Source organism: Notolepis coatsorum, assembly GCF_963971535.1.
Source record: "Notolepis coatsorum genome assembly, chromosome: 18".
Classification (NCBI taxonomy): Eukaryota; Metazoa; Chordata; class Actinopteri; order Aulopiformes; family Paralepididae; genus Notolepis; species Notolepis coatsorum.
The window spans coordinates 70,171,235-70,191,776 of NC_140182.1; the positions used below are offsets into that span (position 1 = coordinate 70,171,235).

Consider the following 20,542-nt stretch of genomic DNA (forward strand, 5'->3'; position numbering starts at 1 on the left):
TCTCTCTCTCTCTCTCTCTCTCTCTCTCTCTCTCTCTGTTTTATTTCTTTCAGTGCCCGTTGGCATGACATCTGGCTCCAACGCCGTTTCTGTGACTCTTGCTTTCCTCCTCTGGGGAGTCACTCTCATCCTCCTCCTCTGCATCACTCCTATCATCCCCTTCCAGCTGCGGGATGAAGAGGAGATAGAGGAAGGAGAAAGTGAGTGAAGGTGAACAAACGATGATGGTGTCAAACAGAGTAGAAAGAGAAACAGGTGATCCTCAAACAAATCATTACACATAGACACACATACACACGTCGCCATTGTCATCCTCATCATCATCATCCAAAAGAATATAAAATCACACAGCATATAAAATCACAACAACAAGACTTTAAATAAAGGTTTTAAATTAAATCCACCACCATCTCCACTGTTAAATCCACCACCATCTCCACTGTTAAATGCACCATAATTTCCACTGTTAAATCCACCACCATCTCCACTGTTAAATCCACCACCATCTCCACTGTTAAATCCACCATCATCTCCACTGTTAAATCCACCACCATCTCCACTGTTAAATCCACCATAATCTCCACTGTTAAATCCACCACCATCTCCACTGTTAAATCCACCACCATCTCCACTGTTAAATCCACCACCAGCTCCACTGTTAAATCCACCACCATCTCCACTGTTAAATCCACCACCAGCTCCACTGTTAAATCCACCACCATCTCTCCATTGTTAAATCCACCACCATATGTTTCGAGTTCAGCTCCAGGTTGTCGTCTCGGCACCAAAGGACCAGCTTTTCAACTTCCCGTCGGTCTGCAGAGACACGTCACCATCCTGGATGAGACTGATGACTGTTGTATCATCTGCAAATGTCAGAGGTTTAATGTAGGGGTCCTTGGAGGAGGAGTCATTGGCATACAGGGATAAGAGCACTGAGGAGAGCAGGTGTAATGTAGGGGTCCTTGGAGGAGGAGTCATTGGCATACAGGGATAAGAGCACTGGGGAGAGAAGGTTTAACGTAGGGGTCATTGGTGTACAGGGATAAGAGCAGTGAGGAGAGCACTGCCATTGTGAGTATACCAGGTGTGAGTTTCCCCATCCTCACCTACTGCCTTCTATCCACCAGGAAGTCAGTAATCCACTGACCGGTAGAGGCAGGCAGGCGCGGTGAGTCGGGAGCGTTTATTGAGAAGCAGGTCCGAGATGATGGTGTTAAACTCCGCGCGGATCCTTGTTTTAAGTCCCTGTGCGGTCAAGATGTTGGAGGATAGAGTGTAAAGTTGACTGCATCATCTGAACCGCAGGGGGTCTGTAACGTCCTCCAGGTGTATACAGGAACACATCGTTGTTTGTGCAGGGTGTGAATTGGAATGGGTGGTGGGTGTTTTGAAACCTGTGGCATCATTAAAACCCATCATTAAAAGTAATACTGTACCTTGCTGAAGATGAGCTTGTAAAGCATGTGTCCTATGAGGAAGCCCCAGTACAGGTGAAGCATCAGCAGGCCCACCAGCATTGCGTTGAAGAAGTAGTAGCCAAAGAAGGCAGGGTAGAACTCCACAGGGTAAACCCAGGTGCAGTGGATGATCCTGACAACACAGACACGTCTTACCCAGTCACACTCTATACATGTGAAAATAAGTGTGTATCCTCATCACAGGGGGGCAGGGGCGTAGCTTCCTATAGGCGACATAGGCGGTTGCCTAGGGGGTCGCCAAAAACTGTGCCCAGCTAAAAAAGAAATATATGTATATATATACATTATATATAATAATATATATAATTAATATATATTATTTTCTTTCTTGGGCAGATTTTTTTGCACCCCCTTCTAAAATATATATAATATAATATATCTGCAACCAATATTCTAACATACATATATATATATATATATATATAGTACTGTAGAACTGTTACGTTTTGATTTTCTTTATGGGGGCGGGGGTGAAGTTTGCCTAGGGCACCAAATGTGCTAGGCCCGGCCCTGACAGGGGGTTACTTAAATTGATTTGTGTGGAACCCATGTGCACAAGTTGTGTCAGTAAATCCAAATGTATTGGATACAGTGAGTTTAATCTCTCAATAGATTAGATTAGATTAAAGTTTATTTTCATTATACAACACAAGTACAGTAGAACAAAAATGAGTTTGGCATCCAACCAGAGTGCAAATGTAAAGTGCGAAAGTAATGTACAGGTGATTAAACTGGGTATAAAATATATAAATTAGTACTACTGATGTATGTACAGAGTTGTAGTATTAATATGTACAGTGCTACAGGTATAAAGACACTATGGTAGTAGTCATATTGGCCAGCAGTGTAACTAGTAAAAGTAGGATATGTACAGATATATCATCTACAGATATGTAAAAATTATTATATGCAGGTATGTACAGACAGATGTGGAAATATATATATATATATATATATATATATATATATATATATATATATATATATATATATACAGTAAGAATAAATATATACAGTATATACGATATATACCGCATTATTGTACATGCTATCATACAGGGTTATATGGGTTATATGCAGGTGTATAAGTAGGTATATAGAAGGATTATTTGCAGGTATATTCAAACAGATATATATATATATATATCTGTTTGAATATACCTGCAAATAATCCTTCTATATACACCTGCATATAACCCATATAACCCTGTATGATAGCATGTACAATAATGCGGTATATATCGTATATATTTATTCTTACTGTATACATATATATATATATATATATATATATATATATATATATATATATATATGCTGTAAATACAAATGTGTATATATACGCTATATACAGCACTATTGGACATGCCGTCATGCAGAGATATAGACTGTAGTATGAGGTAGGTATTTATGATTATTAGGATTACGATGATTACAGTGTAGGGCAGTTGTAGGTGGTGAGGTAGGTATAAATTGAGAGTTCAAAGTTCGTACAATACTCACCAGAAAGGGAGAATGACGAGTCTAGTTAATACAAACAGCAGAGTGAAAACCACAAACATGGCATCAGCGGTCCGTTTCCATTTGCCGTAGTTGAACACCTTCGCACCCTGAGAGAGTTTGAGATGGTAAAGGGTAAATGGACTGCATTTATATAGCAGCTTTATCCAAAGCGCTTTAGAACTTGTCCCTCACATTAACTCACACATTCACACACCGACGGCAGAGGCGACCATGCAAGGTGCCAACCTGCTCATTGGGAGCAGTTAGGGGTTAAGTGTCTTTGCTCAAGGACACTTCGACACACCCTGCCCGAGAGGAGCCAGAATCAAACCGGGAACCTTCAGATCACCAGATGACGCTCTACCACCTGAGCTACTGTCGCTCAGGGGGGAGGGAGGTGAGTTTGTATTTATAAGTCAATGGATTTGAAACAATCACAGTGGAGCACCTTCTTTTACTTTATTTTACTGTATGAAGCACAATTTCAGAAAGGTCATACAGAACCAGGGGGAGACAGTGGGGTGACAGTGGCTTGGGAGGTAGAGCAGTCGTCTGGCAATCCGGAGGATCGATTCCCGCTCCTCCCGGGCAGTGTGTCGAAGTGTCCTTGAGCAAGACCCCTAACTGCTCCCGATGAGCAGGTTGCCACCTTGCATGGTTGCCTCTGCCGTCAGTGTGTGAATGTGTGAGTGAATGGGTCAAATGTGAGGAACAAATTGTCAAGCTTTGGATACAGTAAAAGCACTATATAAATGTAAATGTCCATTTATTTACCATTTAGAACCAAGCATTTCACTGTATCGTACGTGTACCTTATATGTGACAAATACAACAAAACTTGAACTTGATACACATACAGTATGTCACCCAACAGTAGCCTTGTTGTGAGGACTGTATCTGAGCAGGGACCGCGGCCTGTTGGCTCCCCCCTGAGGACGCGTGGCGCGGTTACCCAACTTCGAGGTGCACGTCTCTCTAGAGTCTAGACGTTCCCGTCTCACGGCTGGTTCTGATGATCAATCAGAGAATGCAGCCTCTTCCCGGACTATAAACGCCTGACCAGCCCAGCAGTTGATGCGAGTTCGTTCTGTAGGAACAGTAGGTTTGTTGCGCCTTAAATCTTTACCTCTCGACTATTTTGTCTAGCTTAGTTCTCGTTGTATTGTTCATTCAATATTCTGTTACCTAACCCTCGTTGTTTGATGCGCATGTTCATTGCCTATGTTTGTTTATCCTAACCTTGTTTATTCTCTCCCCTCCAGCGTGGGTAGATGTTTACTGGTCAACTCATATCGTGTCTCTGTTCTCTTCCGTCTAGTTTGGAGGACGGCGTCTCGGACACTCGTCGCGTTCATCCGCCCGTTATATTCCCGTGTTATTTTCTCCCCTGCCTTGCCAAGTCCCTCGCGTTATCCCCTCGGGGATCCGTTATTGTTTCGCCCCGGCGTGGCTGAAGCGACCTATTCCACTACATATTTTTCAACACAGTAAGACTTCATTCACATATTAAATACACACACATAATCTGCTACACCACAAATTTTTCGGGTTAACACACACTTCATTAACTCAGGCCCCGACCTGCATACACCACACTTCCACCGTCGCTGTTGTAGTGCTCTGTATTTGGTATTGTAAATAAATACACGCTTGTCTAGCGTTTAAACTGTTGAACTGTTTCACTCTTATTCGGGTCCCGTTCCTCTGTTCCCATAACAAGCCTATCGATCGCAGCGATCTTTGTTCTGGTTGACATGTACTTCTATGCCAATGAAAGAGAGGAACGGACCTCCAGCAGTATGTCAGCAGAGTCGTGCGTTGCCATGACGAGGGTTCCGATGCGGATGAAGTTGGAAGCCCAAGAGAATCCCAGCAGAATCAGGGTGGCGATGTGGTGAATCACCTGCTCTTTGAAGTCCTGAGCACACACACGTACGCGCACACACACACCCACACACACACACACATGCACACACATAAACATGTACACACGCATGCCGGTGCCACACACACACATACACACACACACACACACACACGCATTGCCACATATACACACAAATACAGACAAGGATGAATGCATGTATGCCAGCATACATACATACACACACAGTACACATGCACGCACACACACATACATGCATGCATGTATGTCAGACATACATGAAGACACAAACTACCATTTTGAATTTTTATTATTTATTATTTTATAAAATGTAATATAATTACCTTCCGTTTAACATCAAATGTGAGGCTGAAGATCAGAGAAAGATAGAAGCCCATCTCCAACAGGTAATACCAATACTGAGACAGTAGCATGGACTTCATGCGCACACACACACACACACACACACACACACACACACACACACACACACACACACACACACACACACACACATGATAAATGTTAAATAAAAGTTTATTAATGTGGCGATTTATTTACAACATAGTAAATACGTTATAGGATATATAACTCTCACCTGCTTGGGGAAGGCAGTCCAAACCTCCCTCAGGTTATAAAACCAAGGTTTCTAAAACAAAGTAAATGAGACAGTCTGTCAACAACAGAGATGGAGACAGGGTGACATCACATTTCACACTTGAAAGTGTTGCTGAACGAGGCCCTGTTTAATCACTGTGTTAGCTGCCAGAGACGGTGTGAAGAAAAGCCTGAAGCAGAGAGAGAGAGAGAGAGACGGTGTGAGGAAAACCCTGAAGCAGAGAGAGAGAGAGAGAGAGAGGAGTGTGAGAGTGAGAGTGAGATAGGTCCAGTAACACCAGAGCACAGGATTAAGAAATACACTAAATTGATTGACAGGAGGGACAAGCATGGCTATGGAAAATTGCTCGAACATACAGCGTACAGCAGCAATACTTACATCATAGAGAGCTAGGATTCCTCCGATGAACGCAAGCAGGTAGAACACACACCTCCAGCTGTTGACAAGGCAAGAGAAAACAAACATCACTATTACATTACCATTGACTGAAAGAAGGCTAGTTGTCTGGTCAATGTAACATAATAAGGAGACGGTAGCCAAAGTAACCAACAAAAGATATTTAATTAATAATTACCATGGTTTGTGATCAGAAAGAAATATAAAATAATGACAAACAAAAACACAGAACTGCACAGACAGAATCAGCATCAGACAGGGAAAAACAGAACAGTTATACATGAGGGAATGACGAGACAAGACACTCCTGGGTTGATTACAAATGGATACACCGGGGAGGGAAATGACAAGGACTACAAGACCAGGACAGGGAACTACAGCTAGACATAACACATCACACTAGGAACACCTGATCAGGGCACAAACATCCCCCACACGTAACAGTCACCCACCAACACATGTACACAGTTGCCTGTAAGCCTAAAATGTCCTCTAGCCCCGGGGAAGTTCCTCTTTTGGCTGACCAGTGTATATTACTACCTACTATGCTAATATGTCTTACTATGCACTCAAGACTGTAGCACTCAGGTTCGACACTGTTTGACGAACAATCTTACTGACCCTTAGCTGCCAGAGTTGTACCATTTCTGCTGACTTGTTGTACACAACTTCGCTTTGGATAAAAGCATTCAGCTAAATGACTAAATGTACATGTGCCGAGATGGTTTCCGTCGTAGTACAGTCATCCTGCCTGAAGCCTAGTAAGCATAGAATCTATTTCTGACTGGCAGGTGTTTGGCTTCCAGGTTATATATCGTATAGCTCCGCTCTGCGTCTACTGGAATACACTCCCATATCAGTATTAGCACTGAATAAATCTTCACGTGCACCTATATACACCCACTCGCCTGGCCACACCCCCATCCGCTCCTCTACATAAGCAGGGGTGTGGCCATACTAACAGCTCCTTTCTTGTTTTCACCACCATCAAGTGTCTGTGTACACCACTTGAGTTTAGAGAATAGTTGGAAAGGAGCTACGATGAAGGAGCTGCGTTGACATTATATCTTTATTTTCTCTCTCACTATTTTTCGAGGAAATACAGCGATAATGTCTTCGCCACCGGGGTGTCTAGAAGATGATGATCATTCTGACCTCCACCGGCATTTTCGTATTAGGGGCTTGCGTCGCTGGCCTAATCCTTGCCGGCATTCCTCCAGCTCTGCAGTTGGACAGGTATTACCTCCGCTCTGCAGTTGGACTTTGCTTGAGAGGCGCTCGGCCGTGTGAGGCTGGCTGCCTCTCCGGGCGGGTGATGGTTTTGAGATGCAAGCACCAGTTGTGTTGCTATGGGGGGAATGGCTGCATGACTTACGAAAGCTGGCTCCAGGCTGGTACCCTTTTTTGCTGCCTCTTAGCGGCGTGGAGAGGGTTCTGGTTTGACGCCCACGTTACATGAGCTCCTCATCGGGAGCTCTATTTGCCTGGGACCGTATCCGAATCTGCGGTTCAATCCCCCGGATCTCTGGACAAACGGATACTCTCTGTCACCGTGCGCCTTTCAAGATGAAAGTTACCCGGCGCGAGGAAGGTGAGTTTGGTGTTTCGTTATGAGAATACCTCCACGCTCAAGTCGGCTGCAGCCCATGAGGGACTTGTGCCGGCACCGCTGTGTCTGATAATCACCGTTCTGAAGACTGTGTTGACTTCTTTTCCTCTTCTCTCTTCGGATGAGGAGAGGGACAGACAGCGGCTGTCTGAGTGTTGGCCTATATTGTGTTCTCACGTTGTACAGTTTCGGTGGTAGCTGCTTGGCTTGCGTCCTAGCTGGGTTGAGCTACCTGTTAGCCAGTTAGCTGTTTAGCTACGACGCTAGCTCTGTACGCTCGCTTGGCTGGGAACGTTAGCCTGATGCTACCAGTTAGCCTGGAGTTAGCTGTTAGCTTGTGCTACACCGTTGAACATTAGCCGTGAGAATAGCAGGCCATAGCACTCTGACTACGGCGTCATCTTTGACAGAAGATGTAGTCGGCCCTGCACCATGATCGGCTGTTGGAGGGGGGCGTCTCGCCGGAGCCTTGCTCCGGCCTTAGCTTCTTTTGCCCCGCCAGCGAGGGCCAGCGACATCATGCATACATGCATTGAATTGATTAACCTTTGGTTTATACCAGTGACCAGTCATGTTAATCACCTTCTTGTTCATCATCAGATAACACTAACAGTGCTTGAACAGATAAATGCATTTTCTTAAATTCATTCATCAAAACGTCAAAGGCTTGCAATTGCTCATTCATTTTCTCAAGTCACGTCCACGTCATCAAATTAATCCGTCAAACAGCACATCTCCTCAAACATTTTAAAACCAGTTACAATATCACAATAACGTGTGAGTGACAGTGATACAATTCAACAATCCACATATTCAGATTTGTCGTAATTCATATCCACGCATGAAGACGCTTCAATTTATGCTTGAATGAAACACAATCCGGGCGCAAATACATCCACAGCCGAGAATATGAAACTAATCATTAAAAACATCCCAGCGGGATTCACATTTGCAATGCTCCGACGTTATTAAAATAACCACATAGTGTGTATATCGAGTGCCGTATATATGACATGCATTATTTAGGACAAGTAAATCCATAGGCTGAATATGATTTATTATCAGCATTTTAGGTATATTATTTTACATTTCAAAAGCCCCCTCTAGAAAAACAAAGCACAAAAACATAATTCAGAATGGTATAATGGGATCTAGACTGTGAGAATTATTTCAGGAAGGGAGCTGGCATTTCTTTGCGAGGGTGTGGCCATGCAGGTTATCGAGCTAACTGAACTAAACCCTGCCCTGATCTGTTGCCATAGTGATTTAGAAAATCGAACGTTGGGGAACCGAAAGGTCTAGTTTAAGTCAAGTTATCCTGAAAATTATCCGGCTAACTCAGTTAGCCAGGTACGAGGAACAGGGCCCTGGGTTCAAATCCAGTGGAGTTTCACACCTGTATCCACACACACACACGGTCACACACACACGGTCACACACACGGTCACACACACGGTCACACACACACACACACACACACGGTCACACACACACACACACACACACACACACACACACACACACACACACACACACACACACACACACACACACACACACACACACACACACACACACACACACACACACACACACACACACACTTGAATACTTTTTTTGGTTCCACAAATTACATTACATAAACAGGGAATCTGAACTGAACACTTAAGGGTACACATAGCACCTCCTTCTCCACGTGGCTAAGCTGCCAATAATAGCTTTGTTTGGCTTTTCTTTTAGACATGTTATGTCTTGAATTCTCAGACCGGTCATGGTGCATTTGTATACATGGCCAAGACTTCCGAATACAAGTACACTATATCTACAGCTACTGTATACCCAAGGTCGGCCATCACATTGAGCAGTGGTTGGTATTTGATATACTTGTCCCGGAAGGCCTGGTCCATGTACAGATCAAAGGTACAGCCTACTTCTATGACCAGCACCTCCCTGTGGCTGGTGTCAACAAAAACAACATCCGGGAGTATTTGGTATGTTAGCAAAGACAGTGGAGTTTCACACCTGTATCCACACACGCACACACACATGGTCACACACACGGTCACACACACAAACACACACACAGATACACACACAGATACACACACACAAACGCACACACACACACACATGTGCAAGCACACATAAAGACACATATACACACATGCACACACACACACACGCACACACACACACACACACACACACACACACACACACACACACACACACACACACACACACACACACACACACACACACACACACAGACAGACACAGACACACACACACACACACACACACACACACACACACACACACACACACACACACACACACACACACACACACACACACAGTCGTCTCACCTGGCCTCACAGAACCTCTTGCGCAGCACCGGGCGCTCCTGGTTCCTCCTCCTCCGGAACCACACATGGACATGTCTCTCTGTCCAGCTGGTCTTCTTACACAGAGCCCTCACGTCAGCCTGAGACACAGAAGGAGCTCAGTATAACCCACTATATAAATGCTAAATGGTGCATTTATTGTAAGTAAGGGTGCAATTAGCACCGTGCAATCCATTCTTTGTGGATCCCGCCCGACTGTACAGAGGCCAGGGGACCATGTAGGTGGTGTTATCTGTAAACAGCCCATTGGCTGATGTACCTCAACATACCTGTGACGGGGCTCGCGATTGGTGGAGGAAGTGATGTTCTAAGGTAGGTTCATGCTCTGCTTTCAGACGCAATCTATCTCTGACTCCCCACATATTAGCCAGAGGCACGGCCACATTACTGCATCAGCACACAAGGAAACAAGGAATACGTAAAGATTAGATTAGATTAGATTCAAGTTTATTGTCATTATACAGCACAATACAACAAAAAAGAAGTTTGGCATCCAACCAGAGGGCAAATGTAACAGTAAAGTGCAATAGTAATATACAATGTACAGGTGATTAAGCTGGGTATAATATATTTAAATTAGCACTACTGAGTAATAGATGTATGTACAGAGTTGTAGTATTAATACGTACAGTAGGTGTAGAAGTATGGGCACCTGTTAGACGGGTGTAACTGGGTTTACTAAATTCTCAAAGTGTGTAAAAAAAAAAGAAAAAACGTAATTTGTTGAGGTCCTAGTCTGGGGGAGGGGAGGGGGGGGAGTATTTTTTGTTTTTGTTTATATTGAATTTTTCTTTTTCTTTCAGGGGGGGGGGGGGGGGGGGGTATTTTGTATCTATTTTTCTGTAACTCAGGGAGGGGGGGAGGGGGGGCAGTTAGCAGCATTTCCTTTTGTATGGTTGTTGAACTGTTGAACTGATGCTGTAAAACTGAAAACAGACATGTAAAAAGGATGAAGGTATGTACAGACAGATGTGGATATATATATATACAGTAAGAATAAATATATGTATGGGCGGCTACGTGGCGTAGTGGGCAAGGCGCTCGCCACGAAATGCTGGAGACGCTGGGCTCGTCAGTTCGAGCCCAGCGCTCCAAATTTGCTTTCAGTTTAGCTGGTCGTCCGTACTAATACACATTGGCCGTATTAGGGGGTGGAAAACTGATGGGTGGGGATCGGGCGTTGTGGACAGCGACTCCTACAGGTCGGTTGGTGCGCCTGCGCAGTAGAATCAGGAAGTGTCGGGGGCAGCGTGAGCCTCCCACGCGTTACTCCTCGCCACTGAGAGATCGAGCTGCGCAGGTTAAAAGATGCGACTGCTGTTACCTCAAGTACCGGAGGGGACTTGTGCTATGTATGACTTAGTTCACATTGCAGCCGGCTTGTGGGAGGCAAGAAACAGCGTCCGTGACACGGGAGGGTTGAATTGGATGATACGAAATTGGGATGGGAGAAAATATAGAAAAATGGGAGAAAAAGTGGATAAAAAAAAAAAGAATAAATATATGTATACGGTATAGACAGCATTAATGTACATGCATCATACAGTTATATGGGTTATATACTGGTGTATAAGTAGGTATATAGAAGGATTATATGCAGGTATATTCAGACAGATATGGATAAATATTGTGACAGATCTCCCCCTCCCATGGATATGTGAAGGATGGGAGATATTTCTGCCACGGAAGGAGTAGAGTCAATTAGGTAGATGATTAGTACTGATAGAACACACCTGTGCATCATTAGTCCACCCACATCTCACATGCACACACCCAGTCCCACACACTACATAACCACTAGCTTAGAGAGGAATGAGTCGAGCAGAGTTGGAGTTGTTGTATTGAGAGAGAGAGAGATTGTATTTTCGGAGTTGTGATGGTGAGAGGTAGTAATAGGAGAGGTAAAGGCAAGTAGGTGTTCTTTGTGTACTGGACCCTGGACTGGCTGAGATACCCCCTTGTGTACTGACCCTGGACTGGACGACTACCCTGAATTGTGAACAATCCTTTTTTCTGTCGGCGAGCCTGTTTTGTGTTTTTGACCCTCGGACTGAATCATGACCATTCTTTTGCTTTTCCCCTCTGGATTCTGCCCTGAATTCAATAAATACTTGTATTGATTGATATTGCTTGTGTCGACATTCGAATTTGTTTGTATTTGAACCGTGGCGAGCCTGATCAACCCCAGGTTCGTCACAATATATGCAGAGTTATATGGGTAGACTATAGTATGACTATAGTATGAGTATGACTAATGCTATGGAAGTCTGCCTGGTGACAAGCACACATTCATAAACACACATTTAAACACATACCTGTAGACATGCATACAAATGTATGGTGCACACAAAACTATGCATGAATGCACCCATCCACCCAAACACAATTCCTGATGAATTGAAAATGAGGGACCCTGATGTAAACAAGACGAAAGTCTTTCTCTGGTCTGCATCCCCTTAACAATTTAAATAATTAATAAAGTTTTCAATCAATCAATCAATCAATCAACACATGTAACGAGCACACACAGACCTCTCAAACAGGTATCTGATGACGAGCAGGCAGAGGGCGCAGGGCAGGACAGCGTAGAGGTGAGAGGGTTTAGCGTAGACCCGTCCTTCATGGTCTTCTAGGTCAGACCAGGACAGGTTCCCTGGAAGCCAGAGACGCTCCCACCACAACCACTCATTGATCGTCTCCAACATGCTGCTAGGAGACACATGGGAAACACATGGAGACACATGGAGACAGATGGAAAACACATGGAGACACATGGAGACACATGGAGACACATGGAAAACACATGGAAAACACATGGAGACACATGGAAAACACATGGAGACACATGGAAACACATGGAGACACATGGGGACACATGGAAACACATGGAGACACATGGAGACACATGGAGACACATGGAGACACATGGAGGAGACACATGGAGACACATGGATACACATGGAGGAGACACATGGAGACACAGGGAGACTAGGGGTGTAACGGTACACAGAAGCCACGGTTCGGTACGTACCTCGGTATTGGGGTCACGGTTCGGTACGAGTTCAGTACAACAGATTTTTTTTAATAATAATTATATAGTTTTTTAACATTTTCTTTTTAATATATTATATTTATGATAATAATAATAATAATTATTAAATAGAATAATTTTCTATAGGCTTGCCGTTGTAGTCAGTGATACTGGTGTCATTCTGTGTTCAGGCATCCACTTGCCTACTGCCCCTTTAACAACTTATCCTTGCGCATCCATGAAGCATAGCGATAAATACATATTCATAGCATCACATTAGTATTTAGATAAGCCACAGAAAAAATCACGTTATAAAAATAAGCAGTTTCTAAGAAAAAACGATTTGTTATGTGCATTTTTGAAGCATTTATCATTATGGGCGCGGCCATTTTGTTGCTGACGTCATGGGGCTGGTTTGGTGTATACACTGCTGGTTAGCTGCCTATAGTGAATGGGTCAGTCAGTAAATAAAATGTTGCCTACAAAACAACGGGACCGCGGTGGTTCTGTTTGTATTGCTCCTGGCTGTTCAAACTAATTTTACCGTGTGAAAGAGAGGAAAGTTGGTTAATTTCCACAAACTACCAGTGAAAAAAACAGTGTTGTTGGCACGTTGGCTCAGGCTGGCGGCGCGACCAGCCTGTTGGACAGGGAAGGAAGATCTGCAGTGAACACTTCATTGCCTCGGATTATGTTGTTGGGGTGGGATGTTTGTCCAGAAGACCACTAATCAGCTGAAGCCGGACGCGGTTCCCTCTGTCTTCGACAGACAGACCGACCCAGGCAGTTCAGCGTCGCGGAGCATTCAGCCTGCTGGCTACCTAGATCCACTTCAACCAGCGTCGCGGAGCATTCAGCCTGCTGGCTACCTAGCTCCAGTTCAACCAGCGTCGCGGAGCATTCAGCCTGCTGGCTACACAGCTTGTCGGTGTGCTAATAGCCTCGGCAAGCTAACGGTAGCTGGCTACACAGCTTGTCGGTGTGCTAATAGCCTCGGCAAGCTAACGGTAGCTGGCTACACAGCTTGTCGGTGTGCTAATAGCCTCGGCAAGCTAACGGTAGCTGGCTACACAGCTTGTCGGTGTGCTAATAGCCTCGGCAAGCTAACGGTAGCTGGCTACACAGTTTGTCGGTGTGCTAATAGCCTCGGCAAGCTAACGGTAGCTGGCTACACAGCTTGTCGGTGTGCTAATAGCCTCGGCAAGCTAACGGTAGCTAGCTCCAGCAGCTTGTCGGTGTGCTAATAGCCTCGGCAAGCTAACGGTAGCTGCCGGCTCCAGCAGCTTGTCGGTGTGCGGGAGCCTTGGCAAGCTAACGGTAGCTGGCTCCAGGCTATTAGCACATCGACAAGCTGCTGGAGCTCCCGACACTCGGCTGGTTGAAGTGGAGCTAGGTAGCCAGCAGGCTGAATGCTCCGCGACGCTGGTTGAAGTGGATCTAGGTAGCCAGCAGGCTGAATGCTCCGCAACGCTGGTTGAAGTGGATCTAGGTAGCCAGCAGGCTGAATGCTCCGCGACGCTGAACTGCCTGGGCCGGTCTGTCTGTCGAAGACTGAGGGAACCGCGTCCGGCTTCAGCTGATTAGTGGTCTTCTGGACAAACATCCCACCCCAACAACATAATCCGAGGCAATGAAGTGTTCGCTGCAGATCCTCCTTCCCTGTCCAACAGGCTGGTCGCGCCGCCTGAGTGCAGCCAGCCTGAGCCAACGTGCCAACAACACTGTTTTTTTCACTGGTAGTTTGTGGAAATTAACCAACTTTCCTCTCTTTCACACGGTAAAATTAGTTTGAACAGCCAGGAGCAATACAAACAGAACCACCGCGGTCCCGTTGTTTTGTAGGCAACATTTTATTTACTGACTGACCCATTCACTATAGGCAGCTAACCAGCAGTGTATACACCAAACCAGCCCCATGACGTCAGCAACAAAATGGCCGCGCCCATGGCGAAAACAGGGAAATTATATTTGATTTTTCAGACAAATAAGCAGGATTTCACATTTTATTATAGGACCCTGTCTTACACAAGGTACACAACAAACAAACTAGGATCACATTGTTCACTGCTTCATCTCCCCTTTAAGTTTCAGTTTCACTTCCAGAGAGAATTAACTTCACGACGAGACTGAATACTAGAGAACAGATGACATGTTACTTACAACAATGACAGAGGATTATTTGGATTTAAACACAGTGCAGATGATCTGTCCGGAAAAGTATGTTTATTTTTTTTATTTGATTGTGGGGAGAATGTTGATGTGTGTGTCGGCGACGTGTGTGTGTGTCTTTCCATTGGTTTCATTTGGTTAACGTTATGGAGCGAACAAGAAAACGACCCTGCAGCTGTTCCAATGTAAATGTGCCTTTCTCGTGCACTTTCGCCAACTCTGAACTGAAGTCGGAGAGGGAGGGATGCGGAGTGTGCTGCGCGCGCTCCCGACTGCGTGTGTGTGTTTCCCCACGTGTGCCGTGTGTGTGGGGTGCTCCCTGTCCCTCTCTCTCCCTCTCTGTCTCTCTCTCCCTCTCTCTCCCTCTCTGTCTCTCTCTCTCCCTCTCTCTCGCTCGCTCGTCACAGTCACATGGAGACACATGGGAGACACATGGAAAACACATGGAAACACATTGGAAACACATGGGAAACACATGGGAAACATGGAAAACACATGGGCAACACATGGGAAACACATGGAAACACATGGAGACACATGGAGACACATGGGAAACACATGGAAACACATGGGAAACACATGGAAAGACATTGGAAACACATGGGAAACACATGGAAATACATGGAGACACATTGGAGACACATGGAGACACATGGAGACACATGGGAAACACATTGGAAACACATGGGAAACACATGGGAAACATGGAAAACACATGGGAAACACATGGAGACACATTGGAAACACATGGAGACACATGGAGACACATGGAAAACACATGGGAAACACATGGAAACACATGGAAACACATGGAGACACATGGAGACACATTGGAAACACATGGGAAACACATTGGAAACACATGGAGACACATGGAGACACATTGGAAACACATGGAGACACATGGAGACACATGGAAACACATTGGAAACACATGGAGACACATGGAGACACATGGTGTTGCAACTATTATTATAAATAATATACATTTTCTTTCAGACTCATAAAGTAAAATATAATACACACACATAGTTAATTGGTGATAACGTTTTGTCTTATTTGTTTTATTTTTCTTTATTGACAATGAAAGTGCAATGCTTGTTCGCCAACAAAACTAATGCAGTTTGTCTTTCAGCACCACGCAAGAGTGGACAGCTCCTGCCAACGTGTTCCAAAACACTGCAGCTGAGCTGAATTGTTTTTGATTATCATTAGAACCAGCTGTGTAATATAGGTGGCGTGCTCTTCGAGCACACAGCATGAAATGAAATGGAAATGAAATGTAATAGGACTTTGAACTGAACTGAACTGAACTGAAAGAATGCAAAGAGACTTTGAATTGAACTGAACTGAACTGAAAGAAAAAGAACTGAACTGAATTAGAATTTGTAACTAATAGAAAATAAAGGACCTTAAGATTTGATTCAAAAGAAAAGCAACGATTGGACATTCCTGATTTCATTCTTTGTAACAAAAGCTGGTGCCGAAACCAGGGAGGAACAAAGAAAAGAAGTGCTTTGAAGACAAAGAAGGATCAAGGGAATGTACAGACATGCCTACAGCAGCGATGTCCAAGACACAACTAAAGAAACTACTTCTGAAAAGAGGTGTGGTAAGGACTGCGATAACAAAATTACTCAATGTGATAGATGAGAAGACAAGAGTGTCATTAGAAGATGTGGACGTGGATTATGAAGAAATGCTGGACATGCTTGTGGAAAAAGAAATTGCATTGAAAGCCTTGAACACAGAAATTGAAGACGGAATTGAGGAAGAGGATTTTGAAGATGAACTTCAGGGTGTACAACGATATGAAGAGGATATATGTGTGCGTAAAACCAAATTGAAAAGGGCTATGAGAAGAAAAGAAGATGACCGTTCATCAGTGTGCTCCAACAAGGGATATGGTTTTGCAGTCAAACTCCCGAGACTGATCATTGATAAATTTAACGGAGAAATTAGCCTATGGCAAACGTTCTGGAGCCAGTACGACATGGCAGTTCATAGAAACCCAGACCTCAGCAAGGCTGACAAGTTTAATTATCTAAAGTCCTATCTCACGGGAAGGGCTGCAAACGCAATCACGGGTCTCGCATTAACCAATGAAAATTATGATGCTGCGATTAAAATGTTGGAAAACAGATTTGGCCGAAAAGATCTTTTAATCAATGCCCATATGAATAAGTTATTGAACTTGACCCCGGTTAAACGTGCAAACGACACAGTCGCCCTACGAAAACTATATGATGAGATCGAAATACAAGTAAGAAGTCTGTCAGCGCTTCAAGTCGTCTCTGAAATGTATGGTAGCTTACTCTGCCCTATCCTAATGAAAATGGTGCCAGAGAGCATAACGCTCGCGTTCAGCCGTCAAAGAGAGGAAGACGACATGTTGGAAGTAGATGGCCTAATGAAATTCCTGAAAAGAGAAGTTGAAAGCCGAGAAAGAACGGCAACCTTGATTGATCTGAACCCACAAATTGACAAACAAAATTATGAGCAAAGACATAGGCCTACCGCAGCCTATAGAGCGTCTACCGCTGCATTATATACGGGAGCGCCACAGAACTGCATATTTTGCAACAAAGCCAACCATATATCCAAATACTGCACGGAAAATACAGTTGAACAAAGAAGATAATTCCTTAAAAGACAAGGACGTTGTTTTGTGTGTTTGGGGACAGGACATATGGCCAGAACTTGTAAAATGCAGGTTTCATGCGAGAAGTGTGGCCGGCGACACCACAAAGTAGTATGCGCTCAACCCCATGATATGCGCCCTTATGAACCAAGACAGCGCGTAGCGCAACAACCCACAAACCTACAAACTGATACTACCGTCGGATATAATTCGGGCAATAATAGCAATGTTTTACTCCAAACAGCAACAGTGTGGTTGGTTAGCCAAAACGCAACCAGGAGTAAATTGACCAGATGCCTGTTGGACGGTGGGAGTCAACGTAGCTTTATAAGGACAGAATTGTCACGCAAACTAAATCTACCGGTAATAGGCTCCGAGGTAATACAATTACACACGTTTGGCAGCCTACAACCAAAACGAGTGCATTGCAATAAAGTACGGCCAAAATTATCCGATGTAAGAAATGGCCAAACAATCGAAATTGAATTACTGGAATCACCACAAGTGTGCACGTCACTAATGAGTGTACCCGGAGAGCCATTACGCACGGAGATGGAAGAAAAAGGAATGCTGTTGGCCGACGTAAAGGTCCACGGAATGGAAAATCAAGACGTGGAAATATTAATCGGATCCGACTACTATTGGAAAGTGGTCTCTGGGAAGATTGAAAGACTACAAGATGGACTAGTGGCAGCCGAGAGCAGCTTCGGATGGCTCATTCAAGGAACGGTAACTACAATGCACGTCAGCACTATAACCAACGTCGGAGTGATGCATGTCAATGTAGATAATAAAACACTGTCTGACCAGTTACGTTTATTTTGGGAGCTAGAATCCCTGGGAATCAACCCTGAACTAGAAACTAAGTTGAGCGCCAATGATGAAATTGCTCTGAAACAATTCAAAGAAACCATTACGCACAATGGAGAACGTTATGAAGTGCAACTACCATGGCGCACAGATAATTTGAAACTGTCATCCAACTACGGAATTGCAGAGAACAGGTTTCAACGTCTGATGAGAAGATTCAAACATGATGGGAAACTCTTCACAAGATACAATGAGGTGATCAAAGACTACTTGGAGAAGAAAATCATTGAACCAGTCGAAACCAATATCACCGGTAACCCATTGTACTACATGCCACATCATGCTATTGTGAAGGAGGAACGCGCAACGACGAAAGTCAGGGTTGTATTCGATGCATCATCACATGATGAAAATAGTGACTCACTTAATGACTGTCTATTAACTGGGCCCAATTTGAACCCTGATTTATTGAATGTACTACTGAAATTCAGACAACACAAAATTGCTTTCATGTCGGACATTGAAAAGGCCTTCCTACAGATCTCAATAAACCCGACAGATCGAGACGCACTGAGGTTCCTGTGGACAGACAAGACACCTCATACAGAGAATGAAAACGAATATAATGAATGCATAATGAGGATGACAAGGGTTCCATTTGGCGCGACTGCCAGCCCATTCCTGCTGTCAGCAACGATCAGACATCATCTGGAGGGATTGGAGTCAACATACCCCTCTACGGTAAAAGCATTAACAGAAACTCTTTATGTGGATGATTTCATAAATGGAGCGGATACAGTAGAAGATGCATACAAGTTGTATAATGAATCCAAAATAATCATGGACAAGGCCGCAATGAAGATGTGTAAATGGAAAACTAATTCACCTGAACTACAGAACAAATGACAGGAAACGAAATCGGACCAGAATGCCCCAGTCAAGGTTCTGGGAATGACGTGGAGAACGACATCGGACGATTTCATGTTTGATCTGACAAGTATTCTACGAGAATCAAAGAATACAAAATGCACAAAGAGGACAGTCCTGCAAACAGCCGCCAGGTTATTCGACCCTATCGGGTTCCTGTCACCATTCACGGTGAGGGCCAAACGACTATTCCAGGAAACATGGGAACGAGGCCTAGAGTGGGATGAGGACTTGCCCACCGATTTAAAGTCAAAATGGAAAGAATGGTATGGAGAGTTACAAACTGTCAAGAATATGGTAATTCCCAGACCCTACGACACTGGAACCACGAGTTCAATCACAGAGCGACAACTACACATATTCTGCGATGCCAGTGAAACCGCGTACTGCGCCGTAGGCTATTTACGCACGGTTGGGAATGACGAAAGCACCTGCACGTTAATATGTGCCAAAACAAAGGTAGCCCCTTTGAAGAAGGTGACGCTACCAAGACTGGAGTTATTAGCAGCTCTAATAGGAGCGAGACTTTGTAAATATATATCGGACACCAGAGACACACCGATAAAAGCTTACCTTTGGACAGACTCAACAATCACACTTCACTGGATAAAGGGCTCCGCCAACCAGTGGAAACCATTCGTTGCAAACAGGATAGTTGAAATCCAAAAGCTTTCCGAGCCAGAAGATTGGCGACACTGTCCTGGTAAAGATAATCAGGCCGATCTAGGCACACGAGGAATATCCGCGGAAAACCTAAAGACTCAGAGCTTATGGTGGAATGGACCACAATGGCTAAGAGACGCGGACCCCCGTCAAATAGAAAAGGAAACCAACGGGCATAGCCTACAAGAGCCCCTTGAGGAGACTGTCAAACAGTACCATGTTGTGACCGAAACGAAAACATACCTAACAGAACCTGCAATTATTCCGCTTGAACATTACAGTAGGCTAACTACAGTTCTCAGAATTACTGCATGGGTAAACCGATTTGTGCATAACTCGCGCAATAAAAGTAAACGCCAAGGGCCACTGACGGCAGTGGAAATGAACACAGCAGAGTTAT

At 44.3% G+C, this 20,542-nt stretch overlaps 1 protein-coding gene across 1 annotated transcript; it reads right to left on the reverse strand.

Moving 5' to 3' along the window:
- Positions 1 to 49: 49 nt before the first annotated feature.
- Positions 50 to 12,606, reverse strand: cers3b (ceramide synthase 3b; the record flags this gene model as incomplete). Its single annotated transcript, XM_084335227.1, has 10 exons — positions 50 to 166; positions 1,440 to 1,593; positions 2,985 to 3,091; positions 4,774 to 4,902; positions 5,214 to 5,306; positions 5,468 to 5,518; positions 5,867 to 5,924; positions 9,863 to 9,981; positions 10,171 to 10,288; positions 12,434 to 12,606. 10 exons carry the CDS (start codon positions 12,604 to 12,606, stop codon positions 50 to 52), a joined length of 1,119 nt encoding a protein of 372 aa, XP_084191353.1.
- Positions 12,607 to 20,542: the final 7,936 nt, after the last annotated feature.